The sequence below is a fragment of the Myxine glutinosa genome, chromosome 7 (assembly GCF_964187855.1).
Source record: "Myxine glutinosa chromosome 7, kmMyxGlut1.1, whole genome shotgun sequence".
Classification (NCBI taxonomy): domain Eukaryota; kingdom Metazoa; phylum Chordata; class Myxini; order Myxiniformes; family Myxinidae; genus Myxine; species Myxine glutinosa.
The window spans coordinates 178,214,168-178,232,777 of NC_136267.1; the positions used below are offsets into that span (position 1 = coordinate 178,214,168).

The following is an 18,610-nucleotide window of genomic DNA, read 5'->3' on the forward strand; positions in this document are numbered from 1 at the left end:
CGCTTATTTTTCAAGATATTCATCTCACAAGGTTCAGACATACATGGCGGCGGCCATCTTGGATTTTGACGTGGCGACCCAATTTTAAACAGCGTTCTTGTTGTGCCTAGATACACCCACACACCAGATTAGGAGGTGGTACTTCGCTTATTTTTCAAGATATTTCGCTCATAAGGTTCAGACATATATATGGTGGCGGCCATCTTGGATTTTGACGTGGCGACCCAATTTTCAATAGCCTTCTTCCTTATGCCGAGATACACCCACACACCAAATTAGAAGTTAGGACTTCGCTTATTTTTCAAGATATTCATCTCACAATGTTCAGACATACATGGCGGCGGCCATCTTGGATTTTGAGGTGGCGACCCAATTTTAAACATCGTTCTTCCTTATGCCTAGATACACCCACACACCAAATTATAAGTTGGTACTTCGCTTATTTTTCAAGATATTTCGCTCAAAATGTTCAGACATATATATGGTGGCGGCCATCTTGGATTTGGACGTGGCGACCCAATTTTCAATAGCCTTCTTCCTTATGCCGAGATACACCCACACACCAAATTATAAGTTGGTACTTCGCTTATTTTTCAAGATATTTCGCTCAAAATGTTCAGACATATATATGGTGGCGGCCATCTTGGATTTGGACGTGGCGACCCAATTTTCAATAGCGTTCTTCCTTATGCCTAGGTACACCCACACACCAGATTAGAAGTTGGTACTTCGCTTATTTTTCAAGATATTTAGCTCACAAGGTTCAGACATACATGGCATCAGACATACATGGCGGCGGCCATCTTGGATTTTGACGTGGGTTGCACCCACACACCAAATTCGAATGCGGTCCTTCGCTTACGCACGCACGCACGCCCGCACGCACACACGCACGCCCACATGCACGCACGCACGGACGGACGGACGGACGGACGGACGGATGGACGGACACACGGACGGAGGGGAAAACCATAGTCCCCCTTTCGCTACGCGGTGCGACGGGGGACAATAAACGTACGACTAACTTCGAATCTGGTGTGTGGGTGTGTCTCCAACCCACTCGCAAATATTATCGTCTCTTCCATGTTTCCTGCGTCTTCCACTTTGTCAACTCGAATCACTTCACCGACGGGGGACCGAGGCGTAACGCTTGTTTATTTTTATTTTTATGTTGAAGGCTCCAGTGACGGACTGGTTTGTCCTCATCGAGGCCAGCCCTTAAATAAAAGAGCTGTATTGCTCGAAAAGTGAAAAAGAGAGCATAGTCTAAGTGTTTTTGCGCATGGAAAAAAATAAAAGAGAGAGAATATAAAGGTGAGGAGTGAAAATTAGGAAGAAAAGTGTATGGTGATTGTTTGCGAGAAACAGACATGAAAGCTAACCCGGTAGCTATAGTGTGACTGAGACAGAAAGTAAGAGCAGCAATCCCGACACGGAGAGTGTAAGATTGTTCCGGGCACCACTTTAACGCTCCTACGTCCGAACGGTAGTACAACGGGCAGTTGCTGTCTGCAACGTACGACCTAAAATGTTTGTCTGTCTGTCTGTGAACACGATATCTCAAAAGGTTCTGGACAGATTCGAATGAAACTTGGTGGACAGGTTGGGTATGTGACGAGGGAGAATTGATTCAATTTAGGGAATATATCTGAATTTGAGAATTATTTTAAGTGATTAGTCACCGTTTAGTGGTCGGGCTAAAACTACGATATCTCAAGAAGTTGTGGACCGATTATGACAAATGAAGTGGATGAGTTATTTAGATGACAAGACCAAGCTGATTTTGGTTCAGGTCTGAATCCAGATCCAGCCTATCGGTGGGATGCAAAATGTAAACTGTTCAACCTGACGGAGGCATGCGCTCTACCGAGTGCTGCTCCTAGTTTACGCTGTACTTTTCTTTTCACGTATTTTGTCCTCGCTTTTCATCTGTACTTTTGAACTGGGTTTGTGTCCTTGTCCCGGCTGTAAGCCTTTTTTTTCTTGTTTCCAAAAGTCGATGGCCTTGCCGGTTGCCCCCAACGTACTTGTGTTGTAACCATAAGCACCTTGCATGAGACTTCATTCAACTTCAGGAATTAATATAATCTGCACATTTTGTGCAATAAATAAATAAATAATTGGACTTGTTAATGTTTGTTGATGTGTTTGTGTGATAATATTAACATTTAATAGTTCCACCATGGACACAAAGTGTTGCAAATGTGTGAATCCTCCCTATGTGGGGGAATTGCGGGGGTGGGGGGTTAGGGGGGGGCGGGGAATGTCTTGATGCTCCAATATTCAGTTTCATGAATGCCAGGGAGGAGATTATGTAGATATAGACTCCGTACAGACTCGACCAAAGTGCAAAGTTCTGGCTTAATGAAAGCTGGATGTAGGATCAAGAAGTTTTATTTTATTTTTTCCCACCAGACTGGAAGCCCACATTTTATCCTTCAATAAAAAATTTTTTTTATATACCCACAGGAAGGTCCACTCCTTGAGTAGGCTAGGGATAAGGACTGCATACAAAATTTTTATTTATGGAGGCATAGATCCCCATAATGTAGCCTCCAAAATGAGAATATTAATTTGAAACTGTCCTTTGCAGTCCAGCCACAATGTTACTTATTTTTGGAAGTTTTTTGTTTAAATGGCACAATTTGATAAAACGTGAATGACTTGAAACGGTGCATGTCACGGTGCCTTTTTCCAGGTGCTGTCCAGCCTGGCCTTGCTTGAGAGCGTGGACAGCTTCCAGGAGTTCGTACAGGTGTTCAGCCAGTTTGGTAATGAAATGGTGGAGTTTGCTCACTTGACCGGTGATCGGCAAAATGTGAGTACACGACATGCTTTTTATGCAGCCATGTTTTGAAGCAATAGCATTTGGCAAATTGTTTGGTGCTTTGTCCTTTTAAAATTTTGTTTACCCATAGTGTCGTAGGAAACGTAAGGGCCCACCACTACGGCTAGTTGGGCTACATTTTGTGGTGCTCACTTCTTTATGACCCCTTACTTTTTTGTAAACATGCAAAAACTTTTTTTTGGGGAAACTTATTTTTTTGGTAAACTTTTTTTTTGTAAATTCCCCTTCATTTTTCTTGTAGTTTGTATACAGCTGCTACATTTGCCATTAACTTTCTCAAAAAAAATTCAACAACCTGCGCAGTGAATTATTCCACTTGCGTGCGGAGACTAAAACGTTTGAGTAAAATTTTTTTTAACCAAAAGTTATTCTTCCCTATTCTTCAATTAATCAATTCTTCAATCAGTTCTTCTTCCCAAAAATTCAACAACCCGCGCAGTGAATTATTCCACTTGCGTGCGGAGACTAAAATGTTTGAGCAAAATATTTTTTTACCAAAAGTTATTCTTCCCTATTCTTCAATTAATCAATTCTTCAATCAGTTCTTCTTCCCAAAAATTCAACAACCCGCGCAGTGAATTATTCCACTTGCGTGCGGAGACTAAAATGTTTGAGTAAAATATTTTTTTACCAAAAGTTATTCTTCCCTATTCTTCAATTAATCAATGCTTCAATCAGTTCTTCTTCCCAAAAATTCAACAACCCGCGCAGTGAATTATTCCACTTGCGTGCGGAGACTAAAACGTTTGATTAAAATATTTTTTTTACCAAAAGTTATTCTTCCCAATTCTTCAATTAATCAATTCTTCAATCAGTTCATCTTCCCAAAAATTCAACAACCCGCGCAGTGAATTATTCCACTTGCGTACGGAGACTAAAACGTTTGAGCAAAATATTATTTTACCAAAAGTTCTTCTTCCCAATTCTTCAATTTCAATTCTTCAATCAGTTCTTCCCAAAAGTCAACAACCCGCGCAGTGAATTATTCCACTTGCGTGCGGAGACTAAAATGTTTGAGTAAAATATTTTTTTACCAAAAGTTCTTCTTCCCAATTCTTCAATTTCAATTCTTCAATCAGTTCTTCTTCCCAAACTTCAAAATTTCTTCCCAATAACAAAACACACAACAAAATGTTTCCCAATTGTGGTTTTGTTTCCCAATTTCCCAAGACTTCATTTTTTGTAGGCAGTACAGTACATGATTCCAAATCGTGACAAATTGCTACATTTTTCAAAAATGAGCCGAGTGGGAATGGAGTTTTTTCCCCTTTATTTCTTTGCCAAGAACTCTATATGGTACGTTTAATGAGCATTTGGCAAACCACCAAGATAGCGAAACATTTCTGGACAAGCTATTGTATCATAATTGACTATCATCTCAAAAGTGGGCTAAGGGGCGATGGCCGAGAAATACGCACACTCGCCTCGAAGCTGTCTAGCCTGGGTTCGAATCCCGACACAGCTATAAACCGTCATCCTGGGGATTCATAGGCAGGGTGATTCATCAATGTGTGTGCCTTCGCTTGGATGGACGTTAAACTGGTTAGCATTCGTTGGTGGATGTTAAAGGTCCCATGGTGCCCTTAACGAAGAGTACGCAAGTTATCCCTGGCACCATGAGCAAATTACAGATCCATGCCATAACCAGACGAGGGCACTGCATCAGCGGCACAGCCGCACCCTCAGCCAGTGATGCTACCCCACAGCCTTGTGCTGCATTCGAACGAAGAAAGTCTCAAAAGTGATGTTTACATTAGAAACAGAATGCCTGAACAGATTGGCCAAACAAACATATACAAGGAATGTTCAAAATGTTTTTGTCCCTGGTATATACATAGATACAAGAAAACAAATTTTCAACTTTATTTCTATATTTAATAAGTTTCGTTTTTTTGTATACTTAGTGGAGGCTCGTATAAGAGCGAACACTTATAATATATAACAAAGGAAGCAGTAAACACGAGGGGGCAGGAGAAGGAAGCACAACAGTAGGGAATAGGGACATCAGGAGATCTGGAGAAGGTTGGAGTACGCGGATGGACACTGCAGGGGCACTCCATGGATCCTACAGGGACACGACATGGATACTACATGGATACTACAGGGACACGACATGGACACTACAGGGACACTACAGGGATACTACAGGGATACTACAGGAATACTACAGGGATACTACGGGGACACTACACGGATGCTTCAGGGATACTACAGGGATACTACAGGGATACTACGGGGACACTACAGGGGCACTACAGGGACACTACATGGATACTACAGTGACACTACAGGGAGACTACAGCGAGACTACAGGGGCTACATAAACAAGATGGACACTACAGGGGCTGTCAAGAAAGAAAACAGAATTTGAAGGTGTGTTTGCACTTAGCCAATTTGTTTTCCTTTTCCTTTTCCACTTTTCTTCTCAATACACTTAACAAATTTTATTTCCAAACGAGCAATATATATCCTAATCTGACTACTCCTTGAACAACTCCTCAATATGGACTTCCAAGAATCATCATCCTGAAACTGTTTACCATGCACCTCAGATGTCGGAACAGATAACAGTCACTCAAGGCCTAGCCTGGCTGGGCTACAGGGTGGTTGATTCAACCGTTGGAAACTACACAGGCGAATGGTGGCCTGTGCAAAATCCAGCCTTGTGAACTAGTGGGTTGTCATGCAGCAGCAGAACATCACAAATCAACATCCCCTGGGGATTTTAGTGGCAGGCCTCATGCAGTCAGGCCAACAAATCATCATAATCTACTACGTATTGTTGCGGTCCGCGGATTAGGATGTTATTTTTACCGAGCGGAGGGATAACCACGGCCGAACAGTTGTTCCCCGACTAAACCCGATTTACCCAGACGTTGGCTGTATCGCGCCACCGCTATTCAATCGGGAAAAGACTAAGACGACACGGATGTGAAGAAAAGGAAGACGAAGGCAAAGAAAGGTTTGAAATATGATTACTATTTATTACTATTTACAGGCTCAAAGTAACCAAGGAGAAGGAAAGATAATAAAATAATATACAGAAGCTTTTAGAGACACAGGGAAAATACTAGCTTACCTAACAGGCTTAATTACTACCCAGGACAGAACAAACGAAGACACAGACTCACGCGGGGAATTGCAGAGTGGATTGGCTGGAAGGAGGTGTGTGGCTGGAGGGGGAGGACGGCACGGAGCTGGCTGGAGCTTGATCCCGCACGGGACGTCGGGCTGGACCTCGACGGCCGCTGATGCCACCGAGCCTGTCGTGTGCGCGGGATCACGGGTCGGAGCTGCTTGGTGGAGCCGACGCGCTGGTGGGGGGTCTGGCGAGACGGGTTCTCTTCTCTCTCTTTCTTGGTCCAACCACTCTTTCTCCACCGACAACTCAACGCAACCACTCAACGCAACCACTGACCACCCCTGACGACCAACTCAGCTCTTGTCATGGACCTCTCTACGCGCTCCTCATCACTCTTTCGCCCGCGCTTTTATAACGCCTCCAGCGAATAAGCCGCCGGCTTTCAGGTCACGCCCATCGGTGTCCTCACCTCGGCCCTGGTTGGTCGCGCGACCCTATGGCTCCGCCCTTGATGACGACGGGCGGGCACGCCTTTCTTCCCCAACCTTGCCTTGTGGCCAATGGTGGTTGAAGAAAACCGCCCAAAATGCAGTTGGCCATTGAAATGAAATGAAAGGGGATCTACTCTTATTTCACTTGGTGCAATGGAGTATTTAAATTAATGGGAGACACGGCCTTACCCTAAGACACATAATAAGATATAAGCTACTGAACAAGGGTTTTATCGGGTCCTGCAATGTGGTGTTTCATGGAATAACTACCGAGACGCCCTTTGACCTATACACTACGGAGGTATTTACAAGGATCATGACATTTACAAAGGGTGATCTTTACAACAATTTACACTACAACAACAACAACAAAAAAAAACATTCTCATATACACAACAGTATGTAAGAGGGCCTGTGGTTTTGCCGTTTTGAAAAAAAAAAAGTTCGTTTTTGGGGATTTTAAAATAATTTCTCTATAGTGCCGAAGCCTTTTTGATTAATGACAGTTATATACAAGTACACATTAGCATAAACAAATACAAATCAATCACCAGACATTTGAACATAAATAATCAAAAAAATCCGGAAGCGGTCAAATTTGGTGGTAAGGCTTCTTCTTCTTCCTGACCATCATCAAACTTAACTCAGAAACGTGATGAACAGCACATTCACCAGCATATATTCAACGAAAAGGTAAAATGGTGATTTGACATTTGTGATGGATTCTGATTTGGATGTAATTGCTTTTTGGTTCACGAGTTATCAAACAGAGTGTAACGTATTATTCTGACTTGTATTTGCATTGTTGTTGTGGTTTATCGGACGCGCTTATTCGTCAGACACGAGTGAATCATCACCGCGTCAATAAACGCGCTTTCCGCTTCCGGCACGATGGAGTCTGCTTGAGTTTGTTACATGGTGTCAGAAGTTCGTTGATATTCACGCCATAAGCCGCCATTCGTCTCCATAAATATGGCATCTCCAAACTTTGATCATCCCTCGATCGACTGGGAGAGTCTGGATCTCTACCAGGAGTTTTGCCGGTTCAGAAATCACATCAGTTTTGTCTTGTCAGGGCCGCTCGCAGACATAACGAAGCCTCGTCAAGCAGGATGGCTCGGAACGTGGATCGGCGAACAAGGTCGTCAAATCTACCAAACTCTATCTTGGGAGGAAGGAGAGAAAGACGACCCGCAGGAAGTGCTGAACAAATTCCAGAACTATGTGCAGCCCAGAAAGAACAAAAGAGTTGCCAGACACCGACTGAAACAAAGGCGCCAGCGGAGTGGTGAGTCTTTTGATCATTTCATAAAAGATCTGAGGATAATTCTCATGGATTGCGATTACCAAGACCCAGACGACATAATCGTCGATTGCATCATTGATGGCAGCCATGATAAGAGGGTCCAAGAGAAATTACTCGATAGGGGTGAGGAGCTCTCACTAGCTAAAGCTATAGAAATTGGCCAACAGCTAGAGCTCTCGCAGAAACATATGAGAATAGTCCGAGATGAAGATGCTCTCATCTCAGCCCTCAGATCTGAAAACGAACGAACTCAGCACCAGACTCAACGTTGTAAGAGCAAGCCTGATAGGCATACACAAGCCACCGAGCTGTTCAAAGCTGAGAATCGGTTTCGGAATGACGGTCCCTGCAGCAAATGTGGCCAGTCAGTGCACAGGCAAGCCAAGTGTCCAGCAATTAATTCTAGCTGCTCCTACTGCAAGAAGCCTGGTCACTGGTTTGTGGCGTGTCGGAAGAGACTGCGCGACCTAAAGTCCCTTGATGAGGAGACCAGTCTAGATCATGTAGATCTTCCTCAAGAACTCGTCAAGGAATCTGAAATTTTAAGGATCTCCGCTCTACAACCAAGCATCAATACGGCTACTCATGACAAGTGGGCACAGACCGTCACGTTGCTGGGTCAGCCGACTCGGTTCCGGATTGACACGGGTGCAAGGTGCAACACACTAACACTCAACGACTACCAGTTAGTCCAGCACCTCGCAGGCGATCTACAATCGTCGCATAAAGTTCTTAAAACATACTCGAACCATACTATCCATCCTGTCGGTACCGTGACACTCCCTCTCTCTCACAAAAACAAGACCGTTAGAGCCAGTTTTGAGGTCATTGACCTCGATCAGGAGAATGTAATGTCAGGCGCTACCTCGGAAGCCCTAGGCCTCATTGTCAAGCTCGATAAGTTGTCTCTTGTTCAGCCTCTAGTCAATGTGTCTCAGGAAGCAGTAATCTCTGAGTTTCCAGAAGTTGCCAAGACAACTGGAACTCTTCCCGGAACTTATCGGATCAAGCTTGTAGAAGGGTCACAGGGAGTAGTTCACGCTCCTCGCAGACAGCCTGCAGCATTGAGAGAGCAAATAGTTGACAAGCTACAAGAGATGGTCACCGAAGGTCACATCGCGAAGGTAGAACGACCGACTGAGTGGGTGAGTTCCATGGTAGTAGCTCTTCGCAACGGCAAAGTCCGCATCTGTATAGACCCCAAAGACTTAAACAAGTGCACAAAACGTGAGCACTACCCAATGAGAACTGTTCAGGAAGTTTTAGCTCAAATCCCTGGAGCCAAAGTATTTTCTGTGCTTGACGCCCGCAGTGGGTTCATGCAAATTCGCCTTGACGAGCCTTCTTCATTCTTGACCACGTTCAATACACCTGTAGGGAGATACCGCTGGCTGCGTCTCCCTTATGGATTGAGGTGCTCGCCGGAGATATTCCAGCGAATCATGGACCAGATGCTAGAAGGGATAGAATGGGCAACAGCGGTAATGGATGACATTTTAGTTGCTGGTCGTGACATCACCCACCACGACTGTGTACTGAAGCGAGTTATGCAACGAGCTACAAGTTATAACCTGCAACTAAACTTCCGAAAATGCCTCATCCGGCGAACCTCAGTCCCTTATGTAGGCCACCTGCTTACTGCAGAAGGAGTGCTACCAGATCCATTCAAGACGAAGGCAGTTGAGAAAATGCCACGTCCAACAGACAAACAAGGCGTCAAGCGTTTCCTTGGATTCGTTCAGTATTTAGGGAAGTTTATCCCCAACCTAAGTGACACAAGCAAGCCTCTCCGTGATCTCTGCAAGGCGGACGTGGAGTTCTCCTGGCAGTCAGCTCAGGAGCTGTCCTTCAAGAAGCTGAAGCAAGCATGTATTTCGGCCCCGGTCCTTCAGTACTACGATGTAAGTCAGCCAGTTGAAATACAAGCCGATGCCAGCCAAAACGCTGTAGGAGCCTGTTTGCTCCAGAATGGCAACCCTATAGCGTTCACATCACGCAGTATGACCGATACTGAGTGTCGCTACGCTATGATTGAGAAGGAAATGCTCTCAATCGTCCATGCAACAGAAGCATTTCACTACTATATCTTTGGAAAATCAGTAGTGGTATATAATGACCATAAACCCCTTGAGGAAATCTTCAAGAAGCCTCTCCTATCTTCTCCCATGCGTTTACAGCGTATGTTGCTCAAGCTTCAACGGTATGACTTGGAGGTTAACTACTGCCGTGGTTCTGAGATGGTGCTCCCCGACACATTGTCCCGTGCACCTCTACCGGACACCGACTCAGAAGCTGGGAAAGACCTTGAGCCTGTGAACATGTTCCAGTTCCTTGCGATCACGAGTGGGAAATACCTCGAAATCCAGGAAGCTACTCTGAGTCAAATGAGCCTTCTCTGCGGTGTCATTGCAAGTGGATGGCCTGACTCCCGAAAGGAAGTCCCAGCACAGGTCCGTCCGTACTTTGACTCCAGAACGCAATTGGCAGTCTCAGACAGTGTTGTCTACAAAGGCATGAGCCTTGTCATGCCGCCAAGCCCCGGCCCGAGAATGCTGAGCTTGATTCATGAATCGCACCTCGGAGTGAACAAGTGTAAGCAGCGTGCTCGCGAGGTCATGTATTGGCCCTCAATGAACTCTGACATCGAAGAAACTGTACGGAATTGTTGCAAGTGTGCAGAGTATCAAAGCGCTCAGCAACGGGAGCCTCTCTTGCCGACTTACACGCCTGATCTTCCATTCATCGAAGTTGGAAGCGACGTTTTTGACTTCGAATCAAAGCAGTATTTGCTCACGGTCGATTATATTACTCCAAGTTTGTGGAGGTGGATTGCCTCAAGGACATTACAGCTCGCTCTGTAATCGAAGCTCTCAAGCAGCAGTTTTGTCGACATGGTATTCCAGAGAAGCTGCGAAGCGATTCCGGAAGTCAGTACACGTCAGAGGAATTTTCTCAGTTTTGCAAAGAATATGGCATAACTCACGACATTGTGTCCCCCAAGCACCAACGTGCCAATGGAGAGGCAGAAAGAGCGATCCAGACAGTGAAAAGGCTCTGGAAGAAGTCAGCAGATAAGTACTTAGCCCTGCTAGACTACCGCACCACTCCACTTGAAGGAATAAACTTGTCCCCGGCTCAGCTCCTAATGGGAAGACGCCCCAGAAACACACTGCCTTGCAACCGCACTCTTCTCATGCCTGCGCGGTATGACCATCACCTTGTGAGATCACGCCTTGACACACAGAAGGAGAAACAAAAATACTATCATGACAAGCCATCTATGTCAGATTTGCCACCGCTCCAGCCGGGAGACAGTGTTAGGATGTTGCCAAACCCGGAGGCCAGGCATTGGATTCCGGCTGTAGTTGAGGCGCGCCACAACAGCCCCCGGTCATATTTGCTGAGGACCCCAAACAATGTGTACCGGCATAACAGGCTCCATCTCCGCAGAGTGCCTCATTCAGCCAATGTTGGCCCGGTGGGAAGTCAGCCACTCTCTCGCTTTTACTCTTCCCAGGACATGAGGGACTTCCCTGATCCCACCACTCAACAGGACACCCCAGTGGGGAACTGCTGCAAGTCCCCAAGTCCAAGTGAGCAAGCATCTGAATCCCAAAGTCTCCCAACAGTGTCATCGCCTCGAGCCACTGCATCTCCCAGAAATACCAAGTTCATCACAAGGAGCGGCAGAGCGGTTAACCCTCCCAGACGTCTGGATCTTTAAATTTAAATCAATTGATTCACGTGATCTGAATGTGATGCTGTTTGTTAATTAATTCAGTGTAAGTTTTACTTTATAGAGTTATTTGCTTTGCTGGTTTCCTTTAAAGTGGCTTCCTTGAAAGAAAGGAGGATGTAACGTATTATTCTGATTTGTATTTGCATTGTTGTTGTGGTTTATCGGACGCGCTTATTCGTCAGACACGAGTGAATCATCACCGCGTCAATAAACGCGCTTTCCGCTTCCGGCACGATGGAGTCTGCTTGAGTTCGTTACACAGAGTGACCACTATATTCGTCATGGGTGTGTGTCTGTGTGTGTGTCTGTCCGCAGCATAACTACCTGATGATATCATCCAATCTTGATGAAACACTGGGTGGGAGATTGACATCATGATCTAGTTGTGTCCTGCATAGAGTGGGCGTATTGCGCCCATTGTGGGCGGAACGACACCCGAAAAAGATTGTTTTTTAGGGGGTAATCGAGTTCAAGCTACATCTTCTCCGAGGGGTTTGGTGGAATCTGACAGGGATTTCGATATTTGGTTAGGCCAATGTCATGTGCCTAGCCCCACGGAGCTCGATTTTTCATTTTCGCCCCAAGGTCAAGGTCACAAGGTCACGAAATTTACAAAAGTCGATTTTTGATGGTTTTATTACATTGTTCGCTTCCTGATAGGGTGAAATGTCGTACATGATCTTATATTATCACATACATCATGAAATACAAGTTTTCCAACAAATTTCAGAATCTTCGACCTTTGACCTTTGAAGGTCACAAAGGTCAAATTTTCAAAGTTGTCAGAATCGAACCAAATTTTCGGTATTGTGTAGCTAACTAACCTCATAACTAATTATACATTATTTTCTTTCTCATTTCAAGGTCAGTAACCTTCGTTTTGACATTTCCAGTCCAGCACCACACACAATTACATACAGCTGGCTCTTAAAGGCCTGCGCACACAGCGCATTGGGGCCCTTTGTAAATAGGCATGTACACCGTATGTCGGGGGCCGACACCTGTCACGTGGGCCCCCGACCCCCCAGTCCGGGTCTGTTTCGGTTGTAATCCGTCCTTTGTGATTGAATACCGCTCGCTCATGAACCATCATCGTCTCCTGACTTGTCCATTATATTTTCTCTCATTTCAAATATGTTAAGGTTTCTTTTTCGCTTGAGCAACGTGGGTTACTCCAGCTATAAACGCCTTTCTACTTGACTCGGGGTACAAATACAAATACAACTTTGTCTGGGGGGTAACATAGGCTATGTCAACGCGACCTCATGTGGAGGTGTGGGGGACCGGGAGAGGGGCGTAAATTCTCTATGTAAGTGTGTACCGTGTAGTGCCACCCGGTGATGGTGGCAGAGGTTATTACAATTTCCTTTTTTACCTGGGCAACACTGAGGTTATGAAGCACTCTTTGCACGGGTAAATCTTTCCTTCTTCCCTTCCTCTCTTCCCACAAAACTGAGGGGCCTGTCAAAGCCAAAAGCCCCGCCCCCACCCCCCAAAGATTTATATGTAGTATATATTTTCCCTCCCTCTCCCTCACCTCCACCCTTCCACCTCCTTCCACCCCCCGCTCCCCCCACTCTCTTCCTCACCTTCTCTCTCTCCTGCCTCCCTCCACACCCGGACATCGCCGGGTACTCCTGCTCGTGTTCAATAACGATCATATTTCCGTACGCTATGTAATCAATCAGCAGCACCTCTTTTGAATCCCAGATGATGTCACTCATAACCATCATGTTTCGGTCTTGGTCTCAGGGCCCAAGTGGTGAATCCCTGTCTCCGTCATAAAAAAAATTCCATATTGATTTGCAAGTTCTGCAAACTGTTTTGGCATCCAAGGAATTGTACCTTTATGTATCAAAATATGATGACAGCACATTGTTCAAGCTTTTAGAAGTCCCCATTTGAATGACTGAAAAGACCAGACCAGCATTATTTATCGAGAGATGGAAATGCAAATATGAAATTAGACATGAGCTATAATAAGTATATATGCGGCTTTCAAAAATGCATATCAGCCCAAACTGCAAATTCAGAACACTCTAAGAATGTAAATTGCAAAAACTTTCAAACTCCCTCTCATAACCCAGAAAGATAGACACAACCTCCATCAGTATCGGTTTTTCATCCGATGTATCACCCCTCATCCCTTTACTCATAAAGCTACTCACAGCCTCGACGTTCTTTTTCAGAGCTCAGTTGAGTAGTATGTATGCCCTCATCTATGGGCTGTTAATGTGCCCAATTCATATCTGTCTCTCCTGGATCCGGTGGCATCTAATGCTCCCAGTATTATTGGCATCTCCCACAATGAGGTAGGAACATCTCAATCTTCCATGAGCCTTGACTTTGTGTTTAAAAAAACACAAGGCCTGTTTCTCTCAAATCGCAGACAGATTGGTAGGCTATCTATCCTCACGTCTCCTCCAGTCTTTGCTCCCTTTGCTTTCTCAGCCCTGCAACTCCTCCTCATCGGTCCTCCATGATGTATGTGTTCTTTCAGTCCCCTATCCCGAATATATTCTCAAAAATCCAGGCTTACAACCCACCTTCCCTCTTTTGTTTCTCTTTTCTTTCACTCGTGGAACTGCTTTGCAGTGTCACTTCAATCCATCTCTTCCCTCCATGGCCTCAGGTTGGAGGTACACCACTATCTCATGTCAACTTATATCCTTACCCAAGAGGAGAGATCCTTTATACCCCTATTAAACATAAGAAACCAAACCCTCTTACTTGCAACTTATATGCTTCATCCCCTTCTCTTTCTCTCTGTCTCTCTCTGTCTCTCTCTCTCTCTCTCTCTCTCTCTCTCTCTGTCTCTCTCTGTCTGTCTCTCTGTCTCTCTCTGTCGCTCTCTCTCTCTGTCTCTCTCTGTCTCTGTGTCTGTCTGTCTGTCTCTCTCTCTCTCTCTCTCTCTCTCTCTCTCTCTCTCTCTCTCTGTCTCTCTCTGTCTGTCTCTCTGTCTCTCTCTGTCGCTCTCTCTCTCTCTGTCTCTCTCTGTCTCTGTGTCTGTCTGTCTCTCTCTCTCTCTCTCTCTCTCTCTCTCTCTCTCTCTCTCTCTGTCTCTCTCTCTCTCTGTCTCTCTCTCTCTCTCTCTCTCTCTCTCTCTCTCTCTCTCTCTCCTCCCACTTTGCACAGCTGCCGCTCGCTTAGCACGCACTTGAGAGCGCCAGCTCTGTTGCTCAGTCACTGCGGTACGTGCTGTGTCTCTTGTTGCTTTTTTTTTCCTTCTTCCTACCTTTTGGTCCTTTCTGCTGTCCAAGTGTCGGTGTCCCTTTCTATCGTCTTGTCTACTGAGCGAGAGAGGGAGAGACAGCGCCATTTTTCACTCTTAGTGAAAGTGCGCTGGAGAGTTAGCCACTTTAGGTCGTTAATGGGATTTATTTCTTTCCCAGTTATTGTTGTTGTCTTTTTTCATTTATTTAGGCTTTATAAACCTCAGTACCATTTATTGGTTATTTTTCGTTTAGTTACTTCAAATGGCTAGCAAGAATAGTCGAAGTAATGCCGGTCGTGACGCCGATGAGGGGTTAACAGATGAACACGGCATGTGTTTTGTCCCACCGGAAGATGTTTCGCTGGAGGAGGCGCTCCTCGCGACGTTAGTTACCTGACATGCGTTCTGGCCCTCCTGAGTCAGGATGCATGGGATTGTATGACCATGCATTGTGGCCCCTCGGGGTCGTGATGCATGTCTTTGAATGACCATGTGGTTCAGCCTTGGGGTTGAGGTGCATGTGTAATGTTATTGGGACAGCCTTGATAGACGGTGTGCCTTGGCCATGGGGTGAAGGTGCACGTCCAAGGCTGTTCAAATGTTTGATTTTTTACCTTTTTTCATTGTAAAAAAGGCAGGCCTTAGCACTGGCCTCATAAGTGTCCTCGCAATCGGAGAATTGATCGGTTGTGAGAACATACGGGCAGCGTCCCGAATGCACCACAAGGTGGTTGTTTTCGTTTCACGTGTCCGTTTCGCGCGCATCGTCGTGCAGAACGGACTCACCTTGGGCAATGACCAGTTTGTTCCGGTTTCGCCATGGAACACTCCGGCCTCGAAGGTAATACTATCAAACGTTCTACCGACGCTGTCTAATGAGGAGATTCTTCAGAAGCTCGGTCAGTACGGTACTGTGGTGTCGAGAATTATCCAAGCCTCCATTCGCACCACAGACGGGAAGCTGAAGCATATCGAAACGTTTAGACGGTTTTGTTATGTTGTTTTGAAGGATGGTTTGACGCAATTGAATGTCTCTCTCGTTTTTAAGTCGTCAAAACGTGAGCACAGGATTTTTGCGGCAACGGAGAGGTTGATTTGTTACGGGTGTGGTGTACATGGACACACTCGGCAGTATTGTCCTGATGGGGAGAAAACGTATGCCACAGCAGCCGGACCACCTCCCCCCGTGACCACTACGGATGATTCTATAGATGTTTCGCCTTCAGTGCGGGAATCTACATCGGACCATCAAGGTACGGCTAAGAGTGGTGCTGATGAGACCCATACGGATGTGCTTCGTGTAAGCGATGAGTCATCCAGTACAGCTGGCCATCGTGCAACCGATGAGTCAGCAAATGTAAGGGAGAAGCCTCTACCTGTAGAGGGAATGTTTTGTGAGGAGCAGCAGATTGTAGATGCGGCGTCTCGGGAAAATTTGAAACGGTCACTTTTAGGTACGAGGAATGAGGACAAAGGTGTTAAAGTGTTGGTGGTGCAGACAGGAAGCAGTTTAAACGATTCAGACAGTCCTTCACATGAAGATCAGCAAGGTGGTGACACTATGGCTGACATGATACCACCTGCTCAGGATGAAGGGGAACCTTTTCCTGAAGGTTGTAAATCAACCTGCGAAACCGAACAGCCTACTGATGACCATATCAATTCTAATGGGGAATGCAAAATACCCATTACTACTAATAACGACTCCTCCCCCCCCATTGCAATGATGCATGAGGATAAAGAGGATGAAGAACCTAAGGTAGATGGGGATGGAACAGGTGTTTCTGTACAGGTTCAGGAGGAACTCGTTACTAGCGTCACTGAGGGAATTCTAACTACGGCCATGAGGAGCCAGTGGCAATGGTTGACAGGGCTTCCCACCCTCAGGAGGAAGAACAGCCTTTGGAGATCTCAAAAGAAAATATTGTGAGTTTTTTGAGGGAAACTTTCAGACAACGGCATGTACGAATTAAGGATCATTTTCCGAATATTCAGGCCTTCCTTGCAGCCGCAAAACCTTTCCTGCAAAGGAGCGATTATGTGGAAATCTCCGAACCTGAATTTCAGCGGCTGAGGAAAGCCGTCACGAAGGCAAATAAGGAATTAAATGAGGAAGAGGACTTCCCCCCCCCCCCCAGAAGAATCAACTATGGAACTAAATGTTGTATCCTTAAATATAAATGGGGGTCGTGCCCCCTTACGGAGGGTGCAAACTATTCAAGCGGTTGGGAAAGAAAAGGCTGACATTATTCTCTTACAAGAGACCCACGCTACTAGTGCTCAAGTAGCCGATTGGGGGAAACTTTTTAAAGGGCAATGGTGGCTAAGTGGGTTCCCTACACCTCGGGCCGGTGTTGCCATTTGCCTAAGTCATAAGATTTGTGCTCAACAGGTTTCATTTAAAGAAATCTATAAAGGGCATTTGTTCTCAGTAGAATTTCTTTATCATACCCAAAAGATTATAGTAGTGAATGTTTATGCACCGTGTGACCCAATGGAGAGGAAAATTTTCTTTTCCACTCTGCGGGATTTTGTAAAAACTCTGGACGCAACAGCCTTTATTTGTATCGCGGGAGATTTTAATTGCACAATTTGTCCGTCGATTGATAGGAATGGTCATTTGCCTCATGTTGCCTCTACGGAAGCTCTAGAGGACACCATCAACATCTTTCGGTTTAAGGATGTGTGGAGATCACAACACCCACTCTCACGCTGTTATACATGGTGTAGATGCAATGATGGTATTATGTCAATGGCAAGGCTGGACAGATTTTATGTGAACAAGCCAATGTTGAATGTGGCGTCTGCCTCCAAAATTTTACCAACTGGATTCACAGACCACAGTTTATTCTCAATGTCCTTTAAATTACCCTTTCCATCCGGTGGTAGTGCTTACTGGTCTTTGAATACTCGTCTCTTGCATGACAAGGAATTTAATGAGGCCTTTCATGTCGTGTGGGAGAAAATTCGCTCCTCCAGACCTGAGTATGATAGTCTCCGGCTGTGGTGGGACATTGCAAAATCCCAAATTAAGAATTTCTGTCAAGAATATAGTGCATACACCACTAAAATCCAATCAATATCAATCGATCAGTTAAAATTTGAAATTATATCGTGAGAACAGAATGTTGACGAGGTTGGGAGAGGTGCATGTGACCAACTAATATGGGCAAAGAAAGCAGTGCTAGAGGAAACGGTATGGCAACAGGCGATGGGTGCCTTGGTCCGAATGCGAATGAGCTATTTAACTCTGGACATGCCAAACAAAGAGTTCTTTAAGTTAGAGTCTTCCCTCAAAATGTCACAACAAATTCATACTTTACTCACTCCCAATGGGTCGCTGGTGACCTCCCAGCAGGCGATCAGGTGTACTCTGAAAGGGTTCTATTCTAACTTGTATTCTCCTCAGAACGTGGACAATGAGGTGATACGAGAGTTACCTGCTGGGCTTCCGAGTGTCGAGGAGGATGAGCGATGCATGCTCGATTCCCCAATTTCAGCTGATGAACTTGAAGCAGCTGTGCGGAGCCTGAAAGATGGGAAAGCTTCTGAAATAGATGGCCTGCCTGCAGAATTCTACAAGACCTTCAGGGCCTTTGTGGGACCTGACTTACTCGATGTACTCGATGAAAGCATACGTGTCGCAGAACTTCCAATGTCTTGTAGACGAGCAGTCGTTTGTTTGCTACCAAAAGCTGGGAATCTTCAACTGGTTGCTAACTGGCGACCTGTCTCCTTATTGTGTGTTGATTACAAAATTCTCTCTAAAGTACTTGCTAATCGTATGAAGACTGTGATTAGTTCAGTTGTACACCCGGACCAGACCTATTGTGTGCCTGGAAAATCTATTTATGATAATATTTTTTTGGTAAGAGATGTTATTTCATGCAATAATTTCCTGCGTGACGAGTTTGGATTGCTGTTTCTTGA

General features: G+C 45.3%; 1 protein-coding gene across 1 annotated transcript in view; it reads left to right on the plus strand.

The window, feature by feature from the left end:
• Nucleotides 1-18,610, plus strand: part of CTNNAL1 (catenin alpha like 1) — a 673,107-nt gene that overhangs the window by 359,963 nt on the left and 294,534 nt on the right. Inside the window, exon 4 of the mRNA XM_068123645.2 lies at nt 2,699-2,818. Within this exon, the coding sequence (XP_067979746.2) occupies nt 2,699-2,818 (120 nt within the window). The remainder of the gene's footprint in view (nt 1-2,698; nt 2,819-18,610) is intronic.